General features: G+C 48.3%; 2 protein-coding genes across 4 annotated transcripts in view; one reads left to right on the top strand and one right to left on the bottom strand.

The window, feature by feature from the left end:
* LOC118094805 (hydroperoxide isomerase ALOXE3) overlaps positions 1-10,460 on the top strand; it is a 23,679-nt gene extending 13,219 nt beyond the window's left edge. Inside the window, exons 9-14 of the mRNA XM_035135489.3 lie at positions 530-616; positions 3,604-3,773; positions 5,034-5,155; positions 5,307-5,407; positions 6,526-6,696; positions 9,425-10,460. Coding sequence (XP_034991380.1) covers positions 530-616; positions 3,604-3,773; positions 5,034-5,155; positions 5,307-5,407; positions 6,526-6,696; positions 9,425-9,604 — 831 coding nt within the window. The 3' untranslated portion in view covers positions 9,605-10,460. The remainder of the gene's footprint in view (positions 1-529; positions 617-3,603; positions 3,774-5,033; positions 5,156-5,306; positions 5,408-6,525; positions 6,697-9,424) is intronic.
* The window catches only part of LOC118094804 (polyunsaturated fatty acid lipoxygenase ALOX15B), a 24,383-nt gene continuing 11,735 nt past the window's right edge, over positions 10,456-23,103 (bottom strand). For all 3 annotated transcript variants that reach the window (XM_035135487.3, XM_088656299.1, XM_088656300.1), the window contains 10 exons: positions 21,817-21,920; positions 19,473-19,645; positions 18,442-18,585; positions 17,017-17,220; positions 16,673-16,759; positions 16,393-16,562; positions 14,339-14,460; positions 13,259-13,359; positions 12,561-12,731; positions 10,456-11,253 (listed from right to left, as the gene is read on the bottom strand). In XM_035135487.3, coding sequence (XP_034991378.2) covers positions 11,062-11,253; positions 12,561-12,731; positions 13,259-13,359; positions 14,339-14,460; positions 16,393-16,562; positions 16,673-16,759; positions 17,017-17,220; positions 18,442-18,585; positions 19,473-19,645; positions 21,817-21,920 — 1,468 coding nt within the window. In that variant the 3' untranslated portion in view covers positions 10,456-11,061. The remainder of the gene's footprint in view (positions 11,254-12,560; positions 12,732-13,258; positions 13,360-14,338; positions 14,461-16,392; positions 16,563-16,672; positions 16,760-17,016; positions 17,221-18,441; positions 18,586-19,472; positions 19,646-21,816; positions 21,921-23,103) is intronic.

Below are 23,103 nucleotides of genomic sequence, written 5' to 3' on the forward strand. Positions count from 1 at the left end.
CTGGATTATTTGCTACATTATCTGGAATGGGTACGTGTGTTTGTGTCCTTTGAAATCTATGCCTCTGGATTTTTTTCCATGGCAGTTGTCCAGTGACGCGCAGCAGAAATGCACATAACAGGGCAAAGTGTGCATACGAATGCGTATAATGGTGAAAAGAAGGTGCAAAATTGGATTATTATTAGGGAATTGGCTTTGCAACAAATGTGTCTATTAGGTCCAACGGCATGCAAAGAGGCATATGTTGGGAAAAATTCACTCTAAACCTCCTTCAGCGGATGTTTTTAAAGGGGGGGGTGGCCATCTGCCAGGGATTTTTTAGTTGTGTTGTAGGGGGTTGGACTTGATGACCCTAGGTGGGCCCCTTCCAACTCTGCAATTCTATGAAAATATTTGTGGAGGGAGGACATACGCAGAATTGGCCTGAGCAACGTTTAAGGGGATTTTCTCACCTCTCCCTTGGACTCCCCTACCCCCAGTGACCGCCTTTCTCTGACCTTCTTGTTTTATTTCTCTCTCCCCCCCCCAGCTGTTAATCCCACACTTCAGATATACGCTCCATATCAACGTCCTTGGCAGGGGAAACCTCTTTGCTCCAGGTGGCCTCATAGACCTGGTAAGCTCAGATCTTTTGCTTAACCCTTAGCAGTCTGATCCTGGGGGCAGTTGCCCACAATGAAGTCTTTGCTTTGGGAAATAAACTGTTAATAATAATAAAAATTATTATTTATTCCCCAGCCACTCTGGGCGGCTCCCAACAGAATATTAAAACACGATAAAACATCAAACATTAAAAACTTCCCTAAACAGGGCTGCCTTCAGATAGTTGTTTATTTCCTTGAAATCTGGTGAGAGGGCGTTTCACAGGGCGGGCGCCACCACCGAGAAGGCCCTCTGCCTGGTTCTCTGCAACCTCGCTTCTCGCAGGGAGGGAACTGCCAGAAGGCCCTCAGAGCTGGACTTCAGTGTCCGGGCTGAACAATGGGGGTGGAGATGCTTCTTCAGGTATACTGGACCGAGGCCGTTTGTTGACTCGCTGCCAAAGCTTTTTACTTCCATTGGGGTGCGTGTTTGCATGTTTTGTGTGAATTGCATGATCAAGTCTATATTATAATGTTGTTGTTGTTGTTGTTGTTGTTGTTGTTGTTGTTGTTGTTTATACCCCACCCATCTGGCTGGGTTTTCCCAGCTACTCTGGGCAACTTCCAACAAAATATTAAAAATGCATGAAAATATCAGTCATTAAAAACTTCCCTAAACAGGGCTGCCTTCAGATGTCTTTTATTTATGCACGCTTTTAAAAGCAGTGCGGTTGCATCTTACTCATTCGATGCCAACCATACGGAGTTGAAAGTGGGCTGCTTGAAATTGCACAAGTTAACCCCGAGCAAAGCAGAAAGCTTATTAAGAGCTCTTTTCGCCTTGGGTTACCCAGCACAAAAAGAGCTTTTAAGCTCTCCGCCTTGCTTGCTGGGCAAGGCCCACACAGTGTGTGGGGTCTGGGATTATGGGGGATTCTCCTTCTCTCCCCGCTACCCGCTAGCCATGGGGTAGCTCCATGGGTCTGATTATATGTGATTTTTTACGTATACGCAGATCCCGTGGGACTGAACACACACACACACCATGCAAAAGCCTATTGCACTGTACCCTGTAAGTTGCTCAGAGATCTCTTTGCAACAAGCAGCTAGCCAGTCTAAGAAATAATAATAATATGTGTTGGGCTTGTAAAAGGGTAAAAGAGTATTAGGAAATGCAGGGCTGTCTTAAGCCCATCCAGCGCCCTGGTGCTAGGTCCCTCCAGCGCCCCCCTCCAGAGCCTCTCCAAGGGCCCGGGAGTGCCAAGCGGACCGCGGCAGCAGCGGGAGGCCACCTCCGAGGACTCCGCGCTGCGCCTCCTTCTCGTTTCCCCAGCGCTGGGTTCCACTCAGTCAAGCTTCGCCACCAGCGCGCGCACCGCGGGACCAGCAAGAGCTGCTTGGGCGCTGTGAGCGCGCTGGTGACGAAGTTCGACTGAGCGGAACCCAGCGCTGGGGAAACGAGAAGGAGGCGCAGTGCGGAGTCCTCGGAGAAGGAGCGCAGTCCTGGCCAGATCGCCGGAGCCCTGCGCTCACTTGGCACCCTTCTCCGTGCCACTAGCCTCTATGGCTAGGACGGGCCTGAGGAAATGATCCATAATGAATTGAAAAAAAAAATGTTTGAAAGTACTCCCCCCCCCACAGAATCTTTTTTGTTGGGGATAATTCAGAGTAAAATTCCCAGGTGTCAAAAAGGGTTATTTATGTATGCCACTACTGCAGCCCGTGTTTTATTAGCCCCAAAATGGAAAATAAGTGAGGTCCCAATCAAAGAAGAATGGCAATTAAGTTGACAGAATATGTGAAGTTTGCAGACTTAACATACAGTATAGAATGAGAGAACAAAAAGAGCATACATTTAGAGAAGAATATATGGGAAATAACTGTGTACAGATGAAAACACTGACAGCATTGAGATAAATGCAACAGTGTAAATAAGTTTTGATGGACGTAATAACGGAATACTGAATGGTATAGTTCAGGCATCCCCAGTTAGCTATGCCTCTGCTAACCTGAAATTATGTGGGGTTAGTAGAACCCCCCCCCCCCAAAGTCTAACATGCCGTGACAGGCATCCTCTTGTAGTTCCTTGAAATTTTGCCTCTCCCCCTTGCGGTGGACATACCACTGGGAAACAGACACAGTCCAATACGGAATTGGGTTTAAGGAAAGGGATGGGGAGAAAGAGGACTGGATGAGGCCACGTACCTGTCCGCTATTGACAGCCGCATGCCTTGCAGAGGAGCAGAAGATGACCATGGTGAGGAACTTGATGAGCTCAGCTCTGGTTTCCAAGGTGGAAGGAACACCTGTTGGGACGGACAGGAAGTTTAGCTTTCCCCCGCTCTGCAACATGAAGCCATGTCCTATAGCAGGCATTCCCAAACTGTGGCCCTCCAGATGTTTTGGCCTACAACTCCCATGATCCCTAGCTAACAGGATCAGTGGTCATGGAAGATGGGAATTGTAGTCCAAAACATGTGGAGGGCCGAAGTTTGGGGATGCCTGGTATAGTTTTTGTAAAATATGCAGGGGGGGGGTTGATATGTAAAATGAACCATGGAAAGAGAGGAAGGGAAGTCATTGATATCTTGAGGATGTAAAAATGAGTAAATTGTAAAACAGAAAAAATTAACAAAAAATTATAAATAATAATAATAATAATAGCCGCAATAATAATATTATAATGAATACACTTTGGAATTCCCTGCCTTAAGCAGGTGCTTTCCTGTTTCTGAGCTCAGCATCTTACCTGCTATACGGCATTCACATACCATTCAATATTTTCAGACCCCAAACCGGGACATGTGTCTTCCGGGATGCTCTCCCATGAAAGTCTCGCGACCCGCACCTCTCTCCACCTCCCAAGTGCTTTTTCAGCACAAGAGCACCCAAAACGGCTGCCGTGATCTCTCATGAAAAAACGAGATGTCCCGGGTTTTTTTTTCCAGGGCACTTGGCAGCTTTGCATTTGCTTCCACCATGTAACAAGCTTCTCAAAATGGGCCTTTTCTCTCTCTCCCAGGCCATGGCCACAGGCTTCCACGGTCTGTCATATCTGCTGGCTAAAGGTCTTTCGGCGCTGACATATTCCACCCTCTGCCTCCCCGACGACCTCCGGGAGAGGGGGCTTGAGTCGCTCCCCGGCTACTACTACAAGGAGGACGGCATGAAGCTCTGGGAAGCCATTGAGAGGTGCGATCCGGGCTCCGGGAGGCCAGAGAGGGACAAAGCGGGAAGCGAGAGCAAGCCTTCCTGCCGGGGAAACTGCAAAGGGCTGCAAAGGCAGCCCATCTCTTGGAATTCCTAGACTCCGTTTGAATCCACGGAGCAATGGATTCAAACTACAAGAAAGAAGATCCCACGTAAACAATAGGAAGAACTTCCTGACAGTAAGAGCTGTTTGGCAGTGGAATTTGCTACCAAGGAGTGTGGTGGAGTCTCCTTCTTTGGAGGTCTTTAAGCAGAGGTCACGAAGAGTCGGACACGACTAAACGACTAAACAACAACAACAAGCAGAGGCTTGACAGCCATCTGTCAAGAATGCTTTGGTGGTGTTTCCTGCTTGGCAGGGGGTTGGACTGGATGGCCCTTGTGGTCTCTTCCAACTCTATGATTCTATGATTCTATGACTTGGGAAGGAACAAGATTTAGACTATTGCTAAGTAGGTCGTGTTGTTTGCAAGCATAATCTCACTGGGGGAGAAGCCATCATTACGGACACGCTTAGGTCAAAAGAGTCTCTCTGGAGCCTTCGTCGGTAAGATCTGTGAGACTAGATGAGGCCAATGGAGGCCCATCTACTGCAGCATTCTCTTTTTGCAGTGACCACCAATAATAATAATAATAATACCGGTAATAATAATAATTTTATTTATACCCTGCCGATCTGGGCAGTTCCCAACAGAATAGTAAAAAACAACGATAAAACATCAAACGTAAAAAAGCTTCCCTAAACAGGGCTGCCTTCAGATGTCTTCTAAAAGTCAGGTAGTTGCACACCTCTCCTCTATGATGATGATGATGATGATGATATTATTATTATTATTATTATTATTATTATTATTATTATTATTATTACTGCCGCGTCCATCTGGCTGGGTTTCCCCAGCCACTCTGGGTGGCTCCCAACAGAATATTAAAACCACAATAAAACATCAAACATTAAAAACTTCCCTAAACAGGGCTGCCTTCAGATGTCTTCTAAAAGTCAGATAGTTGTTTATTTCCTTGACTTCTGATGGGAGGGCGTTCCACAGGGTGGGCACCACCACCAAGAAGGCCCTCTGCCTGGTTCCCTGTAAGCTCACTTATTGCAGGGAGGGAACTGCCAGAAGGTCCTCGGAGCTGGACCTCAGTGTCTGGGCAGAACGATGGGGGTGGAGACGCTCTTTCAGGTCTACCGGGCCTTTGAGGCCGATGCCACCGACTCTTTCCCTTCTCTCATTGCTGCAGCTTTGTGAAGGGCATTGTCCATCTCTACTACAAAAGTGACGGCTCTGTCAAGGAGGACCCTGAGATCCAGGCCTGGGTGGCCGAGATTTTCGACAAGTGCTTTTTCCAGCGAGAGTCCTCTGGTAAGACCTGCTTCCCGCGCCCTCTTCATCGTGAGCTACAAAAATGGCCGCCGGACCCTGAATCGCCTCACGCTGCGACCACCTCTGGGGGAAGTCGGGGGGGTCAGTTGAGTGGGGTGGCATCTTGAACCCCATTTTGCTCTCCTTCCAGGCTTCCCTGAGCATCTAGAAACCATGGCCCAGCTCACCAAATACCTCACCATGGTAATATTCACCTGCTCCATCCGCCATGCCAGCGTCAACAACGGCCAGGTTGGGGTCTTCATCTTTCTCTTGTTCTTTAACTCTGTGAAATGCAAATGATTGCATAGAGAGATAGAGGAGAGGGAGAATTGTGTGTATGTGTGCGAGAGGGGGGTCAGAACAGCATTCCTTATCCTCATGTGGGTGGGTGGCGCCGTGGTCTAAACCCCTGAGCCTCTTGGGCTTGCCGATCGGAAGGTCAGCAGTTCGAATCCCCTCAATGGGGTGAGCTCCCGTTGCTCTGTCAACCTAGCAGTTTGAAAGCACACCAGTGCAGGTAGATAAACAGGTACCACTGTGGCGGGAAGGTAAATGGCATTTCTGTGAGCTCTGGCACTCGCCACAGTGTCCCGTTGCACCAGAAGCGGTTTAGTCCTGCTGGCCACATGACCCAGAAAGCTGTCTGCAGACAGACGCAGGCTCCCTTGGCCTGAGAGCGAGATGAGCACCACAACCCCACAGTCGCCTTTGACTGGACTTAACCACCCAGGGGTCCCTTACCTTTACCTATCCTCATGCTCCCCAGATGTCATTGGACTCCCGTTTCCACCAGCCACAACCACCACAGCCAGGTGAAGCAGGAGTGGTCTCCAACAACATCTGGAGGGCACCAGGTTGGGGAGGAGTGGTGTAGACAATTCTGAGCCAGGTGGGCCAAGAGATGGCATCATAGCTGCCAAGTTCCGGCCTGAGAAATAAGGGACTGGACCGGAAGTAGCAGACCTGAAGTAGTGCTGCCGCCATTTTGGAACTGGGTGGAGCATGCTCAGAAGCTACTTTTGATGCTGCTCTGCCCTGTTCCAAAATGGCCGCTGCGCCAGAATAAACCGGGGGGAAACAAAAAACCCCCGTTTTTTCATATGGGAACAGCTGGAAAAACGGGGGTTTCCCGGGGAATACGGGAGACTTGGCAGCTATGGATGGCATCCGTAGAAGGCAACTTCCAATGCTGGTTCCCCAGCCTCACCTAATGGAGAATCCTTTCCTTCCTCTGAGATTCAATCCCAGTGAACATCTTCTGTGGATCTCTCAGGTGACCCATCTCCCCAGGCAGAGAAGAAGAAAGGGTGCCAGGTGCCTTTTGACCCCCCCCCAAGGTCCTCTAACCTTCAGCTCTTCTTCCCCAGTTTGACTTTGGCGCCTGGATGCCCAACTACCCCTCCTCCATGAGGAAGCCACCCCCCAAAATAAAGGGCGGGGTGACTTTCGAGAGCGTCCTGGAGACTTTGCCGGACGTCAGCACGACTTGTAACACTTTGCTGCTCCTTTGGCTGCTTAGCAAGGAACCAGAGGATAGGGTAAGAGGAAGACGGGAGGGACATTGATGAAGGGGTTATTGGGTTGTTATTTTGATTTTGTTATATGTTGTGGTTTTATATTTTGATTTTGTTCTGTGAACTGCCCTGAGACCTCCGGCTATAGGGCGGTACATGAATTCAATAAATAAATCATCATCATCTTAGAATCGTAGAGTTGGAAGGGGCTCCAAGGGTCATCTAGTCCAACCCTCCACAACATGGGAATCTCAGCTAAAGCTTCCATGACAGATGGCCATCTCCTTATCCGGGACACAGCACAGCCAGAACAAGAAAAGGTGTATGCTGTATTCTGCTACAAAGCAACCAGAGGGCCAACCTGAACGAGACAGTGTCGAGTAGTGGTTAGCGTTGGACTAGGAGTGGGGAACCCCCTACTCCCGTTCAAATCCCCACTCAGCGATGAGGCTCCCTTGGTGAAGTTGGGCTAGTCATTATCTGTCGGCCTGGCCTACCTTGCAGAGTTGTTGTTAGGGAAAAGTGGGTTGAGGAGAAACCCTGTATGTAGCTGCCACGAGCCACTCAGAGGAAAAAGGGGAATGAAGAGGGGGATTCAATTAAGTTTTACTCATTGAAATAAATGCGCACAGTTATTCGGTTCAGCGAATCTGCTCTGAGGAAAACTTAGTTCAAGACCACCCTAAATGTAATAATATTAGGAATGTGGGGAGTATTAGATTCAGTTCACATTTATAGGCAAAACTACCTAATTCACACTTTTGGGGGGAGGGGGGGAGGAACACAAATCGAAATGCAGCCATCTGTCGGAAGTTGTATTTCCCCGAATTTTGCAATACAATTCTCAAGCCAAGCAAGATATTACAAAAATACAACACAAACATGTGAAAAATTGTATATGAGGCAAAATTTCATACAAAGAGGTTACATTAGGAGAAATCTGCACCAAAATGCTGATTAATTTTAAAGGGGACTTGTTTTTTGTTTTTTTATTTTGATACTTTTGCAAATCCATGGAAGTGTGAATAACTAAATTTTAGAATGGCAAAATGAGAACCTGAGAAAAACCAAAGCCGACAGATTCGCCCATCACTAAATAATACAATGTGAAATTCATTTTATTTATTTAACAAATCTTACACGCGGCTTACTAGAACAAAACACCTCTAAGCAATTTATTGTTTTCCTATAAAGTGGTTGAATTAATTGTGACTGCTCTGAATTTAGCGGGTCATGGGAATCGCTATTACCGTCAGAAAGTTATTCCTAATGTTGAGTCAGAATCTTTTTTCTTGTAACTTTAACAAATTGGTTCAGGTCCTACCCTCCAAAGCAAGCGAAAACAGGCTTGCTCCATCTTCCGTGGAAAAGACCTTTAGCTATTTGAAGATGGCTATCATGTCACCTCTCAGACTCCTAAACATCCCCAACTCCTTCCATCATTCAGACTTGATTGCCCTCCTCTGCATGCCTTCCAGCTTGTCAATATCCATTTTTAAATCTGAGATGCCCAGAATAAGACATAGTATTCCAGGTGGGGTCTGACCAAGGCAGAATAGAGTGAGACTATTACTTCCTCTGTCCTGGACACGAGACTTCTGTTGATGCAGCCTAGTATAGCATTAGCCTTTTTTGCTACTGCATCACACTCCTGGCTCGTGTTAAACTTGCGGTCTATTAAGACCCCTAGATCCTTTTCACATGGTCTATGCTTTTTATAGGGTGGGGGGGGGTAGAGGGCACTGGGGACGAGTTTATGTGAGATGTAATCCACTGGGAGCAGTCAAATACAACATTCCTTGTTTTCCTAGAGTGGACATGCAAGGGGATGTTTGGTCCAGCCAGTCGAAACTTCCTGTTCCTCCTGGCCTGGAGCATCCTTCCTTGCATGTGACTAGTGGGTGGGCGTGACCTTTCCAGACCTGGTAAAAGGACAAGGCATGCTGCCACTCTCCCTCTTTTCCATCTTCTTTTCATCCTGAGAGCTTCCTGGAATGAACTGCTGGCTGCCAGCCAAGCCATCCCTCAGGTCATCTCCCTTATGGGGTAAACCTGTTAGTATAAGTTTGTAACTTTAAGCCTTGAGCCTGCCTTTAGAGATTGTGAGTAAACTTTCTTCTTATTGCTTATGAATATGACTGTGGTGTCTTTATTCTTTTAGGAAGGATTCAAGGGGTCTTACCAGGCAAATATCAGAATACATTTCAATCTGGACAAGCCAGGTTGAATTGCGTATTGTCTTAAGAAACTCACACGAGTTTGCAACTAACTTTCTGCTGTGTAAAGGGGAATGCACTCTGCTAAGTAAAGAAACTTGCTAATGCAAGTTAGGAAGGGTGTTAATACAGTGGTGCCTCGCTAGACGAATTTAATTCGTTCCACGGGTCTTTTCTTATAACGAAAAATTCGTCTAGCGAATCCCATAGGAATGCATTGGATTTTATTTTATTTTTGCCCATAGGAACGCATGAATTGAATTTCAATGCATTCCTATGGGCAACCGCGATTCGCTAGATGAATTTTTCGTAAAATGAATTCGTCTAGTGAGGCAACCTCCGCTTGGAAAATCTCTTCGTTAAGCGAAAAATTCGTCTTACAGGGCGTTCGTCTAGCGAGGCACCACTGTAAACAATATAGCCTCTCCTGCCACCCTGAACATTCCCACAGTTTATATCACCAAGGCGGCAGTGGCCCCCAAAGGTTGGGAAACACATTTTCTAGAACCTTACCCTCATTTCTCATCTCCCTCCAGAGACCGCTGGGGTGCTACCCTGACGAACATTTCACAGAAGAGGGGCCGAAGGAGGTCATTGCAGCTTTCCAGAACCGCCTGGCCCAGATCTCCCTGGAAATTGAGGAGCGGAACCGGAGGCTGCCTCTGCCGTACCACTACCTCAACCCCCCGGAAGTAGAAAACAGCACGTCCATCTAAGCACAGCTGTCTCCCAGCCTGCTCTGCAAAGAGGCGCCTTGAAGACTACGGTTCCTAAAAGCCAGAAACCCAGGGATAGAAGCAGGGGTGCCCTATGGACCTGGCACTCCCTATAGCGTTGAAACGTTGAACCTCCAAGTTGGGGCTTCGAGGCCTGATGCTTCCAAGGGTGAATATATGAGAAACTGCAGAACATCACATGCCAATGGTCCATTTGAAATGTGCCTTGGCTTCCTTTCTTCCGGACCCCTAGGAAATCTCAGGCCTCCAAGGCTAGATTCGGGACAGGTAGAAGAAATTGCACCTTAACCTAGTCGAACTGGGAAAGTCATTCCCACGGGAGGCAGTGATGGCTGTCAACTTGGGAAGCTTTGAAAAAGGAGCACGCATAGCAGGGGGTTAGACTAGATGACCATTGGGGGTCTCTTCCAATTCTACAATTCTATGATTCTATTGCTCTCTGTTGGCTGGGGCCGATGGGAGTTATGTTCCAAAACATCTGGACGCCACCCTGTGCTTGCAGTAGGGAGTAGGATTATTGTCACCAAGGAACAAAGCCACAAGCAGGAGAGTCAGAGCAATGTTGGGCGTCTGCTTGAATCCAAGGTTGTGGCTATGGAACAAACTAGAGTCTCTTGGGATAGGCTCAGGTTGTATATATAGTATGTGTAAATAAACCATATATCATAATCAGCAGTCGTTAACAGCCATCAACAGGTTTACCACTCCTATCAGCCCATCACCCATTCCCATCTGAATATACATAAGGGTCTGGTTGATTCTGTTTCAGTGTATCTGACGAAGTGTGCATGCACATGAAAGCTCATACCAAAATAAAAACTTAGTTGGTCTTTAAGGTGCTACTGAAGGAATATTTTTTTATTTTCATATATCATAAAGACACCAAAGTCTTTGCTGTGCCTCATTCCCAAAAGGGAACACAAACCCTGGCGAGTGTCTGGAACCCCTAAAACTTCATACCACTCAGAGATTGGGGAGGGGTGCAACACTGGTGTCAGAAGTGGGATCTGTGTTTCCCGGAGGAGGGCCTGTGAGCGAGGCATCACTGAGCTGGAGGAATAGCAATAATCCCTGAGCGGCTTGAAGAAATGGAGCAGCAGGAGAACCAGCAGTTTGGTGAAATGAAGCTGCTGCAAGCAGAGTGCGTGAGGAGTCTCATTAGAGAGAAAAGCGTGACTCCGTGCGAGGCGAGGGCCCTGCTAGAAGACGGTGTTAACTGTATGTCATAGGATACTTGGGCTGATGGGAGTTGTAGTCCAAAACATCTGGCAGGCAACTGGTTGGTGAAGTGTAACCTGCAACAGCCACCGCAGAGTGACTCCCTGTGCTGAGGCTGATATCCACTGCATTAATGCAAATCACACCAATATATGCAAATGTAATATGGTAACAAATATTGGAAGAGCAGCGTGAAATGGATTCACCACCCGCAGAGCTTATATAGCGACGCTGTTCTCTATCTCAGGCGGGTACAGGTACTCGTAGCCAGAAGGGATCAGTTTGGAGACCGACTTGTTCCTTTCCTCGATTTCCTGGGAGATCCTGTGCAGGTCTTGCTGAAAGGCCTCGATGAGACCCTTTGGGGCATCCTCTGTGAAATGCTCCTCAGGGTATTTCCCCAAGCGTACCTGTCAAAAAGAGGGAAAGTATCTCACAAAAGGCTGGCTAAGCAAGAAAGCAGGCCCCAAGAGGCAGTACTGTATTGTATAGGCCCTGGAGATGGAGGTTAATTGGGAGAGGGGAGAAGAAGAGAGCAGAAATGCCCCCCCCATTCTATAACTTGCAACCAGTTCCTGCCAGGCTGTAGCCTGCAAACTGCATGCACAGTCTTCTTGATATTTTCACTATTATTATTAAAGGCCCTCTTCATCCTTTAATCCAGGGGTTCCCAACAAAATTTTCTCGAGGACCCCTCATCGAGCCGCTATTCTGACAAGGACCCCCATTAATTGACTTACTTGCTTGAACATCAAATGCATTATCTTCCTCTTCATCTGTAGGCCTTTGTCGTTTTAACGAACCACTTTTTAACCAACGGTCCATTTTTAACTACGCGAACTGTAGCTTCCGCGAAAAACAACGCTTTGTTTACAAACACTACTGTTTTGCAAAGAGGCAGCGCGCGCCAGGGAGGAGGGAGGGGAATGGAGAAGACAGGGTACCTGCGCAGTAGCGCACAAATGAAGCCGACGCGCGCAAAGCATCTTGGGGAGGTGAGCGTTTAGAATGCGTGTGCTGCCTCTTTGCAAAACAGTAGTGTCTGTAAAGCGCCACCTAACGGCATACAGCAGAACTACTGCCTCTATCTAGTTTTGCGCTAGACTCTGCTCATGCAGGAAGCGGCCAAAACAAAAAATCTGTTATACGAAATATATTTAATATATTTTTTATTCTAATAGCATCTTGCGGACCCCTCTGGCATAGCTCGCAGACCCCTGGGGGTCTGCGGACCACCTGTTGGGAAGCACTGCTTTAATCAAAGAACTGTAGGGTTGGAAGGGACCCCAAGGGTCACCTATCCCAACCCATAGCTGCCACGTCTCCCGTATTCCCCGGGAAACCCCCGTTTTTCCAGCTGTCCCCAGCCGAAAAAACGGGGTTTTTTTGTTTTCCCCAGTTTATTCTGGCGCGGCGGCCATTTTGGAACTGGGCGGAGCATGCTCAGAAGCGACTTTTGATGCTGCTTTGCCCAGTTCCAAAATGGCCACAGCGCAACTTCTGGTGCGGCAGCCATTTTGGAACAGGGCAGAGCAGCATCAAAAGTCGCTTCTGAGCATGCTCCGCCCAGTTCCAAAATGGCGACAGCGCTACTTCCGGTCTGCTACTTCCGGTCCAGTCCCTTATTTCTCAGGCCGGAACTTGGCAGCTATGTCCCCACCCCTGGCAATGTAGGAATCTCAGCTCTAGCATCCCTGGCAGACGGCCACCCACTCACCATGTCTGGAGATTTGGAACTAAGCAACCACAGCGTGCTCAGGATGGTGCAGGTGGTGTTGATCGCCGGGATGGTGTCTAAGTAGTCCTCCAAGCTTGCCGCCCCCTTGGTCTGAGGCGGCGGCTTCCTCATGGACGGGGGGAAGTTGGGCATCCACGCCCCCAAATCGAACTGCGAATGAAAGCAACCGCCACCCAAGGATGAAGAACGCAGAGAGGTGGGCTACGTGACCGAGAGGCATGCAAATTTGTGAAATTAAGGTAAATATGAAAGCTCCGCTCGATCGGAAATCTTGTTGGAAGTTTCAGGAGAAAGAAAAGACCTCTCCGCGCGTCACATCGTTAAACTGTGGAACTCGCTCCTGCAGGAGGCAACGAAGGCCGCCAATGTGGACGGCTTGGAAAGAGGATCAGGCAAATTTATGGGCTATCGACGGCTACTAGCCAAAATGGCTACGCTTTTATCTTTTGGCCCATTGACACCATAAAAGTAAACCGGTCACTTTAGCTCCCCAGAGAACCAGAAGAGCTGTCTTTAGGGTGGGGCATCTTGGGATCTTTTCCCAGGATTCTTTGGGGCAAGCCATGACAGTTAAAACTATGATAAAACCCAACATAGGTTTGTAGCCAGGCCTGCTTAGTCTGCCTCGCGATGTCTACCTGCCTGGAGGTGAATATGAGGGAGCACCACTCTCCTACCTGCCCACTGTTGACAGCAGAGTGCTGGGCCGAGCTGGTATAAATCGCCATTGTGAAGAACTTCTTGAGCTCTTTCACAGTTTTAAATGCGGAAGGGATGCCTGCGAAGAGGAAGAGGAAAGCTAAATCCACAACAGTTATTAATCAGGAGCAAGTGCAGTATACGGGCAGGCACACTGGGGAGCAGGAGAGCACGCAGGGCACCGCTGGGTACCACGACCCTCAGGGTAACCCCCCTGAGGTTTTGGAGGTCCGCGGAGCCTTCGCGCGACCTCCGTGAGCCCCGTTAAGCTCGGGATTCCCCGAAAGGCTATCCTGCGCTTCCTAAGATGTCCGCAGCTCGCCGGAAGTCTTGTGTTGCCATATCTTCACAGCTACGGCTCTCGTAGATTTCTTTTGAAAACTATGTAGCCCTCACAATGCTGAAGATCGGCTTAAAAATAGTGAGCATCTATTAATGGCTCCATACCATCCGACATTTCAAGGATAAATTCCAGGACATAATTTTCCAGGGCACCATCTACCCATTTCTGCTCTCAAGAGAATGGCGGCCATTTTGAACTTTGTCATCTTGCACAATTTCATGCCACAGCACACCCCCCCAAAAAAACCCAGCACTTTCCCAAGGCATGGCACCCAAAAATGCATGTTTTGGGGTGCTGCACAAGATTGCGGCTCTCAAAATTGCTTTTTTTGTGGGTGGGGGGGACAACGGTGCAGAAACATGTGAAATCACGGTGTCCAAAATGGTCACCATTCTCTCGCGAGAAAAACAGAGTGTCGTGGGTTTTCTGGGACACTTGCGGGATAGGTGGTGCTGGCCCTTTCAGGACCTTAGAAAATCCCAAGAGTCAGTTGGCAGCTATTTTCACTTTCTGTTTTAGGGGGACTATTCACCTGTTTGACCTATTGACCATATACCTCAGTCCCATGTGACTTAAGAGTTCATTGAACAGCATTAAGGTACACTGAGGAGCATGGCATGCATGGTTACTTTTAGAACCATTGGCAGATTCTTAACCCCCTCCCTCTGTTCATTGCTATAGGAAATCCCCTAATTTTATGAGGGCTGGGCGTTACCAGAGGACTCTTGCTGCAGGAAGCCTTTCATGAAGACGTCACGTATCCAGGACTGCAGCTCAAAATCATCCTGCACAGAGCGGTCGTCTTTGTAATACAAGTCGACAATGCCAGAGACAAAGCTACAGGAAAGAGTCAAATAAAGGGGAAATAAGAGAATGCTCAGCTTGCAGAATCGGGACCTCCTCATGGACCACTTGGTCCTCCACCCACAGAAAAAGGAGATTGTGGGGTGCCAAGTCTCCTCCACACCCAACACAAACCAGTAATAATAATAATAATAATAATAACAACAACAACAACAATAATATTTGGGCTGTAAAATGGAAATAGAGGAGGGAACTAAATTAAGGGGATATAGCCTTTCTGAGCTACAACTACAGACGCAAAATTTCCTTCACTTTGTCAACGGTTAGCTCCTAGGAATTTCTACAGATTATTATTATTATTATTATTATTATTATTATTATTATTATTATTACCCCACCCATCTGGCTGGGTTTCCCTAGCCACTCTAGCCAACTTCCAACAGAATATATTAAAAACACGATAAAATATCAAACATTAAAAACTTCCCTAAACAGGGCTGCCTTCAGATGTCTTCTAAAAGTCAGATAGTTGTTTATTTCATTGACATCTGATGGGAGGGAGTTCCACAGGGCGGGTGCCACCACCAAGAAGGCCCTCTGCCTGGTTCCCTGTAACCTCACTTCTCGCAGGGAGGGAACTGCCAGAAGGTCTTCGGCGCTGGAGCTCAGTGTCCAGGCAGAACAATATTCTACCACCTGAGTCGGAGCCCCCCAACCAACCCTTTGCAATCCTGCACACACAGCTGCAAACACACACATACACACACCCCACATTCACGTTCTTGAATCATAGCTGTCAAATTTAGGATTTAAAAATAAGGGATCACTTGCCGAGTGCTGCCGGAAATCGCCTCTGCGCATGCCCGGGCATGCGCAGAAGCGATTTCCGGTGCCGGCTCTACCCAGGTCCAGACATGTGCAAAAGCGACCTCCGGTGCCAGGCTGCCCGTGTCCGCATGTCTGGGCACCGGAAATAATAATAATAATAATAATAATAATAATAATAATAATAATAATAATAATTTATTATTTATACCCCGCCCATCTGGCTGGGTTTCCCCAGCCACTCTGGGCGGCTTCCAACAGAAGAGTAAAACACAATAATCTATTAAACATTAAAAGCCTCCCTGAACAGGGCTGCCTTCAGATGTCTTCTAAAAGTCTGGTAGTTGTTTTCCTCTTTGACATCTGTTGGGAGGGCGTTCCACAGGGCAGGCGCCACCACCGAGAAGGCCCTCTGCCTAGTTCCCTGCAACTTGGCATCTCGCAATGAGGGAACCGCCAGAAGGCCCTCGGTGCTGGACCTCAGTGTCTGGGCAGAATGATGGAGGTGGAGACGCTCCTTCAGGTATACTGGACCGAGGCCATTTAGGGCTTTAAAGCATAGCTGCCAAGTTATCCCTTTTTAAAAGGGATTTTCCCTTATGCTGAATAGGCTTCCTCGCGAGAAAAGGGAAAACTTGGCAGCTATGCTTTAAAGGTCAGCACCAACACTTTGAATTGTGCTCGGAAACGTACTGGGAGCCAATGTAGATCTTTCAAGACCAGTAGATCTTTCAAAATCGCTTCTGCGCAGAGGCGATTTCCGGCAGCACTCGGCATAATACCCGTTCATAATAACTAAATAATAAATAATTATGAACTTATGAATTATGTCTGAGGAAACAGACATCATGTCCAGTGAAACGAGTAATGAGCCAGCATCTCGTCAGGGTTGACTTTAGTTCAGAGGTTATTTGGTAAATTTACATCCTTATCTTATCTAGTCTTTTGAGAGGTTTATACCCATTATATTCTTTGAGTGGTGTTTGCTTTTAAGTTCAGTATTTTTCACTATAATTACATCTCGTTTCAGGGATTTGTCACGGCTGGGTTCTAATTTTTGTTCTTATTATATATCCCGTGATTGAATTTCACTCCAGGCAGAATGGAGACTGACACAGCCCTACCCATGCCCTCCCTGACCTCTCCACGGCTGCCCAGATCTTCAGGCCGTCCTTCTTGTAGTAATAATTGGGCAACGAGGACACCCCACGAGCTTCGAGGTCTTCTGAGAGGCAGAGGGAGGAGTAGGTCATGGTCTTCAAGTCCCTTTGCAGCAGCTCAATCAAGCCTTGGAGTCCGACGCCAGTTGCCTGGAGACATGGGGTGGGGAAAAGGGAATCACAACCTGGAAGGAGAAGGTCTAGGAGCAGCTCAGCCCGGTTCTTCTCAGGCGGGGTAGCGTGACCCCAGGGCAGCTTACCCGGTCGAAGACGCCACCCTCTGAAATGAGGCGCTCCCGGGCCAAGGCGTTGATGTGGAGGGTGTAGCGGGTGTGGGGGATCAGGAGCTGTAAAAGATGGGAGAGGACGGCTTTGTTAATGGCTTAAAGGTAAAGGGACTCCTGGGGTTGCGGTGCTCATCTCGCTCTATAGGCCGAGGGAGCCAGCGTACATCTGTGAGCATCCATCTTGGGTGCTGTACTCTCTTTGTTCTAAGCTACTGAAGAGAATGGAGGTGCTTCCTTTCTGTCTCCAGTGCAGTCTTTTAGGTAGGCCCGGTCCCAAGTTCCACCAGCGCTCAAGGAAACAGAATTGGAAGCCTCACCTTATAGAGCGGGTGGCACATGGGGAGGTGGCGCAGGGTGGCCATGGTGAACACCTCCGCTAGCAGGTGCGTCCGGAGCAGGTGGGTGAGGACCTGGTGCACATGGAAGTCAGCGTTTCGCACCCAGGTCTTGGCCAGGATCCAGTCCCATTCAGGATCACTCGGCAGGAAGATGGGAGCCTCCGGGCCAGGGGTCTGGCTGAGCTGTGGGGGGTGGCAGAATACAACATTTGCTCCATTTATTCCTACTCTCCATTTCCTGTTTCTTGGACAGTCTCCGGTCAATAAGAGGAGGGGTAAACTGCAGATTCTTTATCTCTAGAGTCTCTGGTGAGATTCTTTATCGATAAATCTGGTACCATCGCATCTTGTGCAGGGGTTACATTCTGTGCCTGGTACGTTTTGAAAAACATGTCTCTTCAAACTGCCCCACTGTGAGCATCCTTTCCTTCCAAGCAACATAGGGAGCTTGCAAATTCTCTGCCCTGCTTATCAGACTCTGGGATGCTGTCATGAGAGCATCCCAGAACCCACTAAGCAAGGCAGAGAACTTGACGGCTCTATCCATGCCAGGAAAACGAATCACAAAAGGAGCATCACAGCTCTTTGCCTTGCATGCCATTAATTTGTGGGATTTCAAACAGCCATCTTTCAATCATATAAGTGCCACCTGGAGCAGGTCAGCAATAACTCACACAGTGTCAGTGAAATTAACTCCTCATTCAAAGAAGCAAGGCCAGGCCTAATGAGCACAGCAACTATTCCTGGTAGATCTAGCTCCAATGAAGTCCCCAGGCCTTCCCACAGCTCCCTAAGTCTCCTCTTCCCCCAGGGCCTTCCTAAGCATCTGAGACTCCTTCGTCTCTCTTTGCTCCAGCCTTTTCATTCATCCCCATGTTCTGGGAGACCAGGCAGGGTAAGGAGCTGGTCGCAGCAGGAGAGGGAAGACCCCCTAGATTCTTCACCATCCTGACTCATTTCTGTTTCCTGACCCCCCCCTTTCTCTCCACTCTTCTCTCCTGGCTCCGAGTCTGAACTGCTCTCTGCCGCAGCCTCTTCCTGCTCACAAAACCCTGTTGCCTCTTCAGCTTCCGACACCTTCTCCTCCCAGTCTGCTCCCTCTTCTGCCTCTGACCATTCACTGTCATCCCGCCACTACTTCTCAGGCACTGAGCCTTCTTCCCTCAGCTGCTGCCGCCCACCATTCCTTGGTACCCAGTCAGTCCGTGACAGTAAGGTTGAAATCGTGCAAGTCGACTCTGCACAGTATGACTCAATTTAAAGTATGAGGTTGCAGAGTACCGCGGAGAACCACCAGGGGTCGCCTTCGGCCCGTGATGGAGGGACAGCCTCCCTTCCTCACTGCTATCTCCCAAAGGCAGATCTGCAGCATCTTCTGAGCCCCCAGCTGCCCCAACCTGTTACCTGGATGGCGAGGGGCATGAGCTGCTCCTGGGCTGTGAGATGCAGCAAGCACAAAGGGGCTGCTATGTATTGCTGGCAGTTGTTATTGATTCCTGCAGAGAGCCCATCCAGGATGCGGTAGTCAGCAATGAAGATGGACCCCTTCTGTTTGGGAGAAGAACACAAGCCTCGGTCAGAGATCCATCTGGTACGCAGGATGAGACCCTCCCTGCCTGCAGACTGCCTTAGAATCATAGAATCATAGAATCATAGAGTTGGAAGAGACCACAAGGGCCATCCAGTCCAACCCCCTGCCAAGCCTTGTCTGAGTGGTGCATGCTCTGGTTATCTCCCGCTTGGACTACTGCAATGTGCTCTACGTGGGGCGACCTTTGAAGGTGACCCGGAAACTACAACTAATCCAGAATGCGGCAGCTAGACTGGTGACTGGGAGCGGCTGCCGAGACCACATAACACCGGTCCTGAAAGACCTACATTGGCTCCCAGTACATTTCCAAGCACAATTCAAAGTGTTGGTGCTGACCTTGAAAGCCCTAAATGGCCTCGGTCCAGTATACCTGAAGGAGCGTCTCCACACACACACACACCCATCGTTCAGCCTGAGGTCCAGCTCTGAGGGCCTTCTGGTGGTTCCCTCCCTGCGAGAAGCCAGGTTGCAGGGAACCAGGCAGAGGGCCTTCTCGATAGTGGTGCCTGCCCTGTGGAACACCCTCCCATCAGGTGTCAAAGAGAAAAACAACTACCTGACTTTTAGAAGACATCTGAAGGCAGCCCTGTTTAGGGAAGTTTTTAATGTTTGATGTTTTATTGTGTTTTTAATATTCTGTTGGGAGCCACCCAGAGTGGCTGGGGAAACCCAGCTATATGGGCAGGGTAATAATAATAATAATAATAATAATAATAATAATAATAATAATAATAATAATATCATCATCATCATCATCATAGAGGAGAGGTGTGCAGCTAGTGCGCCTCTTCTGGTGCAACAGCGTTTTCCCATCAGTGAGCTGCAGAGCGCTTTCCATCCTCACCTCCAGCTCCTTCTGCAGCGTGGTGGAGGCCCCAAGGGATTGGGCCACCATGTCCTGAGTCACAGGGAAGTTAGATGGAATCTCTGTGCATCTTTGGATCATTCTTGGGTTCAGACCATTCAGAAACTGGTACCCAAAGAACGCGTCGTCCTTCCAGTGCTTCACCACGTATCCTAGGAACAGAGGGAGATGCCTTAGACCGTGGAGTCGAAACAAGCGAGAGCTTCAAAACACAGGAGCATCAAGCCAGGGCTGGAGTGTGTTGAGCTTGCCCTGCGTGGAGAACATCTGACACAAGAAGGGTCTTCTCAGTTTCTCTCTTCCTGATCCCAGATAGCTTAGTCTACCTTTTACGTGGGTCTGCCTCCAGGAGTCATGAAATTATTTGGGTCACGGCGGTGCCAGTGGTTCCCCTAGTTGATGCGCCAGGCATCCCCAGTTCCTCCTTGGCAGTGGCGGCGGCAGCGGAAGTCTCAGCAGCCCAGAGCCTGCCTGGGAGCGCAGTCGGCTCTGGCTGGCTTCAGGAGCTGCTCACTGCCGTGGTGCCACGCCTGCCGTTTTGCCTCGCCAGAAGTCCCCATAGGATGTGTCTTGTGCCGTTGAACCAATCACATAACATTCATCCCCTACTAATAAATCTACAACACTTAAAATATAAATCCGGGGACATTAGACGAAATCCGGGGGCATTCCGGGGACGGATTTTGTAAATCCGGGGACTGTCCCCTGGAAACGGGGATGTCTGGTAACCATAACATAAAGGGACCCACGGTTGAGAAAGGCCAGGTTAGAGTGTCTGACTAGGACCAGGTTCGAATCCCCGCTCAGGCATGAAGCTCACTGGGTAGCCTCAGGCTGAAGGGAGAGGTTTGCCAATTGTGTTATTGAGCTAAAACTGATCCTATAGTTTGCATTACCTGCATTGTATAATTCTGATTGTGTCGCTTAGCCCCCCCCCCCCATATCCCTGGGATGTCTTGCTTAAAATGCTTTTTCTTTGCCTCTCTCTGTGTGCCAAAGTGGAATGTAAGCAATAGCAAAAGGAACAGGATGCCCAGCTTGCTATCAAGGCCGGATGGGTGGCTGGCCTTGTCTGACGCTATCAGTCTGATGCACAAAACAGTCAGGGACTCAAGCCCCCCACTCAAGTCTTTGTTGAGTCAGCATGTGTCTATGCACAGGACCGGACACGGATCTCCCTTATATGTACTTGTGACCCCCTTGTGTTTATGAGAAGGACAGGATACTGATCTTCCTTATATGGATTTGCAACCTGTGACCCCCTTGCGTGCGCATATTTACAGAGGAGGGGGAAAGGAGCCCAAGAAGTGTATAAGAAGCTTTGCAAATTTGTGTTTCTTTACTCTTGTCACCAGGAGTCTCTCTATATAGAGATTAAAACTCTTTCTCTGAATTCAACCCCCGGTGTCATTATTGACTGTCTCTGTCCTGCCTGGGCGCAACTTAAGGACCCTTATCAGCAAATAAGGCTGCAAGGCCAGTCACTGCCTCACACTGCAACCTACATCACAGGGATGTTGGGGAATTAAATGAGGAGTGGGAAAAACCATATAAGCCACCTTCCAGTCCATGGAGAAAAAGGAGGGATATAAATGCAACCAATCAATCAATTTCTTGTTCTCTTTTGCTGTCTACTAACCTGCCCTGTATCTCCCAGCTGAAAGCCTCAAAGACTGGCCTGCTGAGTTAGATTGGTAATTATGACATTTAGAAATCTCATTTGCTCAAGAACCTATAACTATTTTGCAATTGGAGTGGGTTAGGAGGCAATTATGCAATTTTCCCAGCCTGATTGCTTTCTCAATGCCAGTTATTACCTTAATTAGTTTGTGCAAATTAGTTTGTGCAAACTGTCTCAAATTGCTTTAAGTTGCTTCAGATTTCATTATAGGTACAGTACATTGCTTTATTATTTTACAGCCTTTGCTTTAAATCCAACAAATTCCGCAAGCTTTCCTAATGCCATCAAGCTTTGGACGCCAACAAACCGAGATACTCCCTGTTCCGCTGCTGAGCAAATTAAAAGCTTGACTGAAGGATTCCGTGAGCGTCAGCGCATTGACCAGGATTTGACGCTAACCTCGACTGGATCTCCCCACGAGCAAAAGCAGGTTCAGGCACGTTATATCAGTGGCAACCACTTTTGGACTTCACAGGTCCCATTCACAGTAGGATCCATTGTGTTACTAAATCAGGAAAGAGCTGAGGACCCAGATTTCTGGAAACCAACCCCCCATCTCTAGGTAGCTGGAAACGAAATCCACACTATGGGGGTCTATCAGAGGCTGTGTGCAGTGTGTTTTCAACAGGGCTACCATCTTACTGGACAAATCCGTCTCGGTGAACAAGAAGACTTTGTTGATATCTTCCAGCTTCTCCCAGGACTCTTGGCTAGTGGAGTATCCTCTCAGCTTGAGCTCCACCTGCCTGAAGTCAGAAGGGAACAAAGTGGGGATGAATGTCAAGGGCTGAGGATGAAATGTGCTCTTCCTTGTCTTTTAAAGGTGCCTCATGAACAGGAAACAGCACACACACACACGGGCCAATCTATTACAGAACCTTGGTTCTCAAACTTAATCCGTTCCAGAAGTCAGTTGCAAAACCAAAGCGTTCCAAAACCAAGGCATGCTTTCCCATAGAAAGTAATGCAAAATGGATTAATCCGTTCCAGACTTTTAAAAACAACCCCCCCAAACAGCAATTTAACATGAATTTTCCTATCTAACGAGACCATTGATCCATAAAACGAAAAGCAATAAACAATGTACTGTACTGCAGTTACACAATCAATCCATCAGTAGCTGAATTGGGTTCCACACAGTCACACACCAAAAAAAGCCATAAAAATGCAAAATGAATAGCAAAAACAGTCAGACCTCAATGTAACACTCCAAACGGAAGTGTGGCACTCAAATCAGAAGCGTAAAACTCAAAACGGAGCATGTTCGGCTTCCAAAAAACGTTCGCAAACCGGAACACTTACTTCCAGGTTTGCAGTGTTTGGGTTCCAAGTTGTTTAAGAACCAAGGCGTTTGAGAACCAAGGGACCACTGTCCTTACTGAAAGCATTTGTACGCTGCAATAGCAATACTATTTGGGCAGCTTCCAAAGCTAAAATACAACAGCAATCCGGATTTAAGGGGGAGGGCTTATAGGGAACAGCCCCCCCTCATCAGGAGCAGCCCTTCTCCCAGAAGTAATGAAAGCGAAGGGTCGGAAGGGGAAAGTCAGGAGACGGAGAGGGAGTGCCAGAGCTCTGGCAACATCCGAGAGCCACTGCTCCTCATGCAGGAAGAGAGGGAGGGGGAAAGAGAGGATGGGACTCAGACGGGCCGGAGACCTTTCCCTTCGACCGGAATTAAGGAGGAGGAGAAAGGGGAGGAGGTTCTCAATCCCGCGGTTCTTATGTTGGTCCCGGTCACGAAAGGGGGCAGTGCCGGATTCTGATTCGGACTGATGAGACATGAAAGCAGCAGCTCACTTCACTGTAAATAATGTGCACCAATAAAAGTTTCTGAAAGACAAGCATGTGGAGGGTCGTTACTCAAGAGTAGTCGCAATAACCCTGACACCAACCATCAAAAGAAATCAACGCGAGAATTTCAGAAGT

The sequence above is a fragment of the Zootoca vivipara genome, chromosome 12, assembly GCF_965207765.1.
Source record: "Zootoca vivipara chromosome 12, rZooViv2.hap1.1, whole genome shotgun sequence".
In the NCBI taxonomy this organism is placed as follows: Eukaryota; Metazoa; Chordata; class Lepidosauria; order Squamata; family Lacertidae; genus Zootoca; species Zootoca vivipara.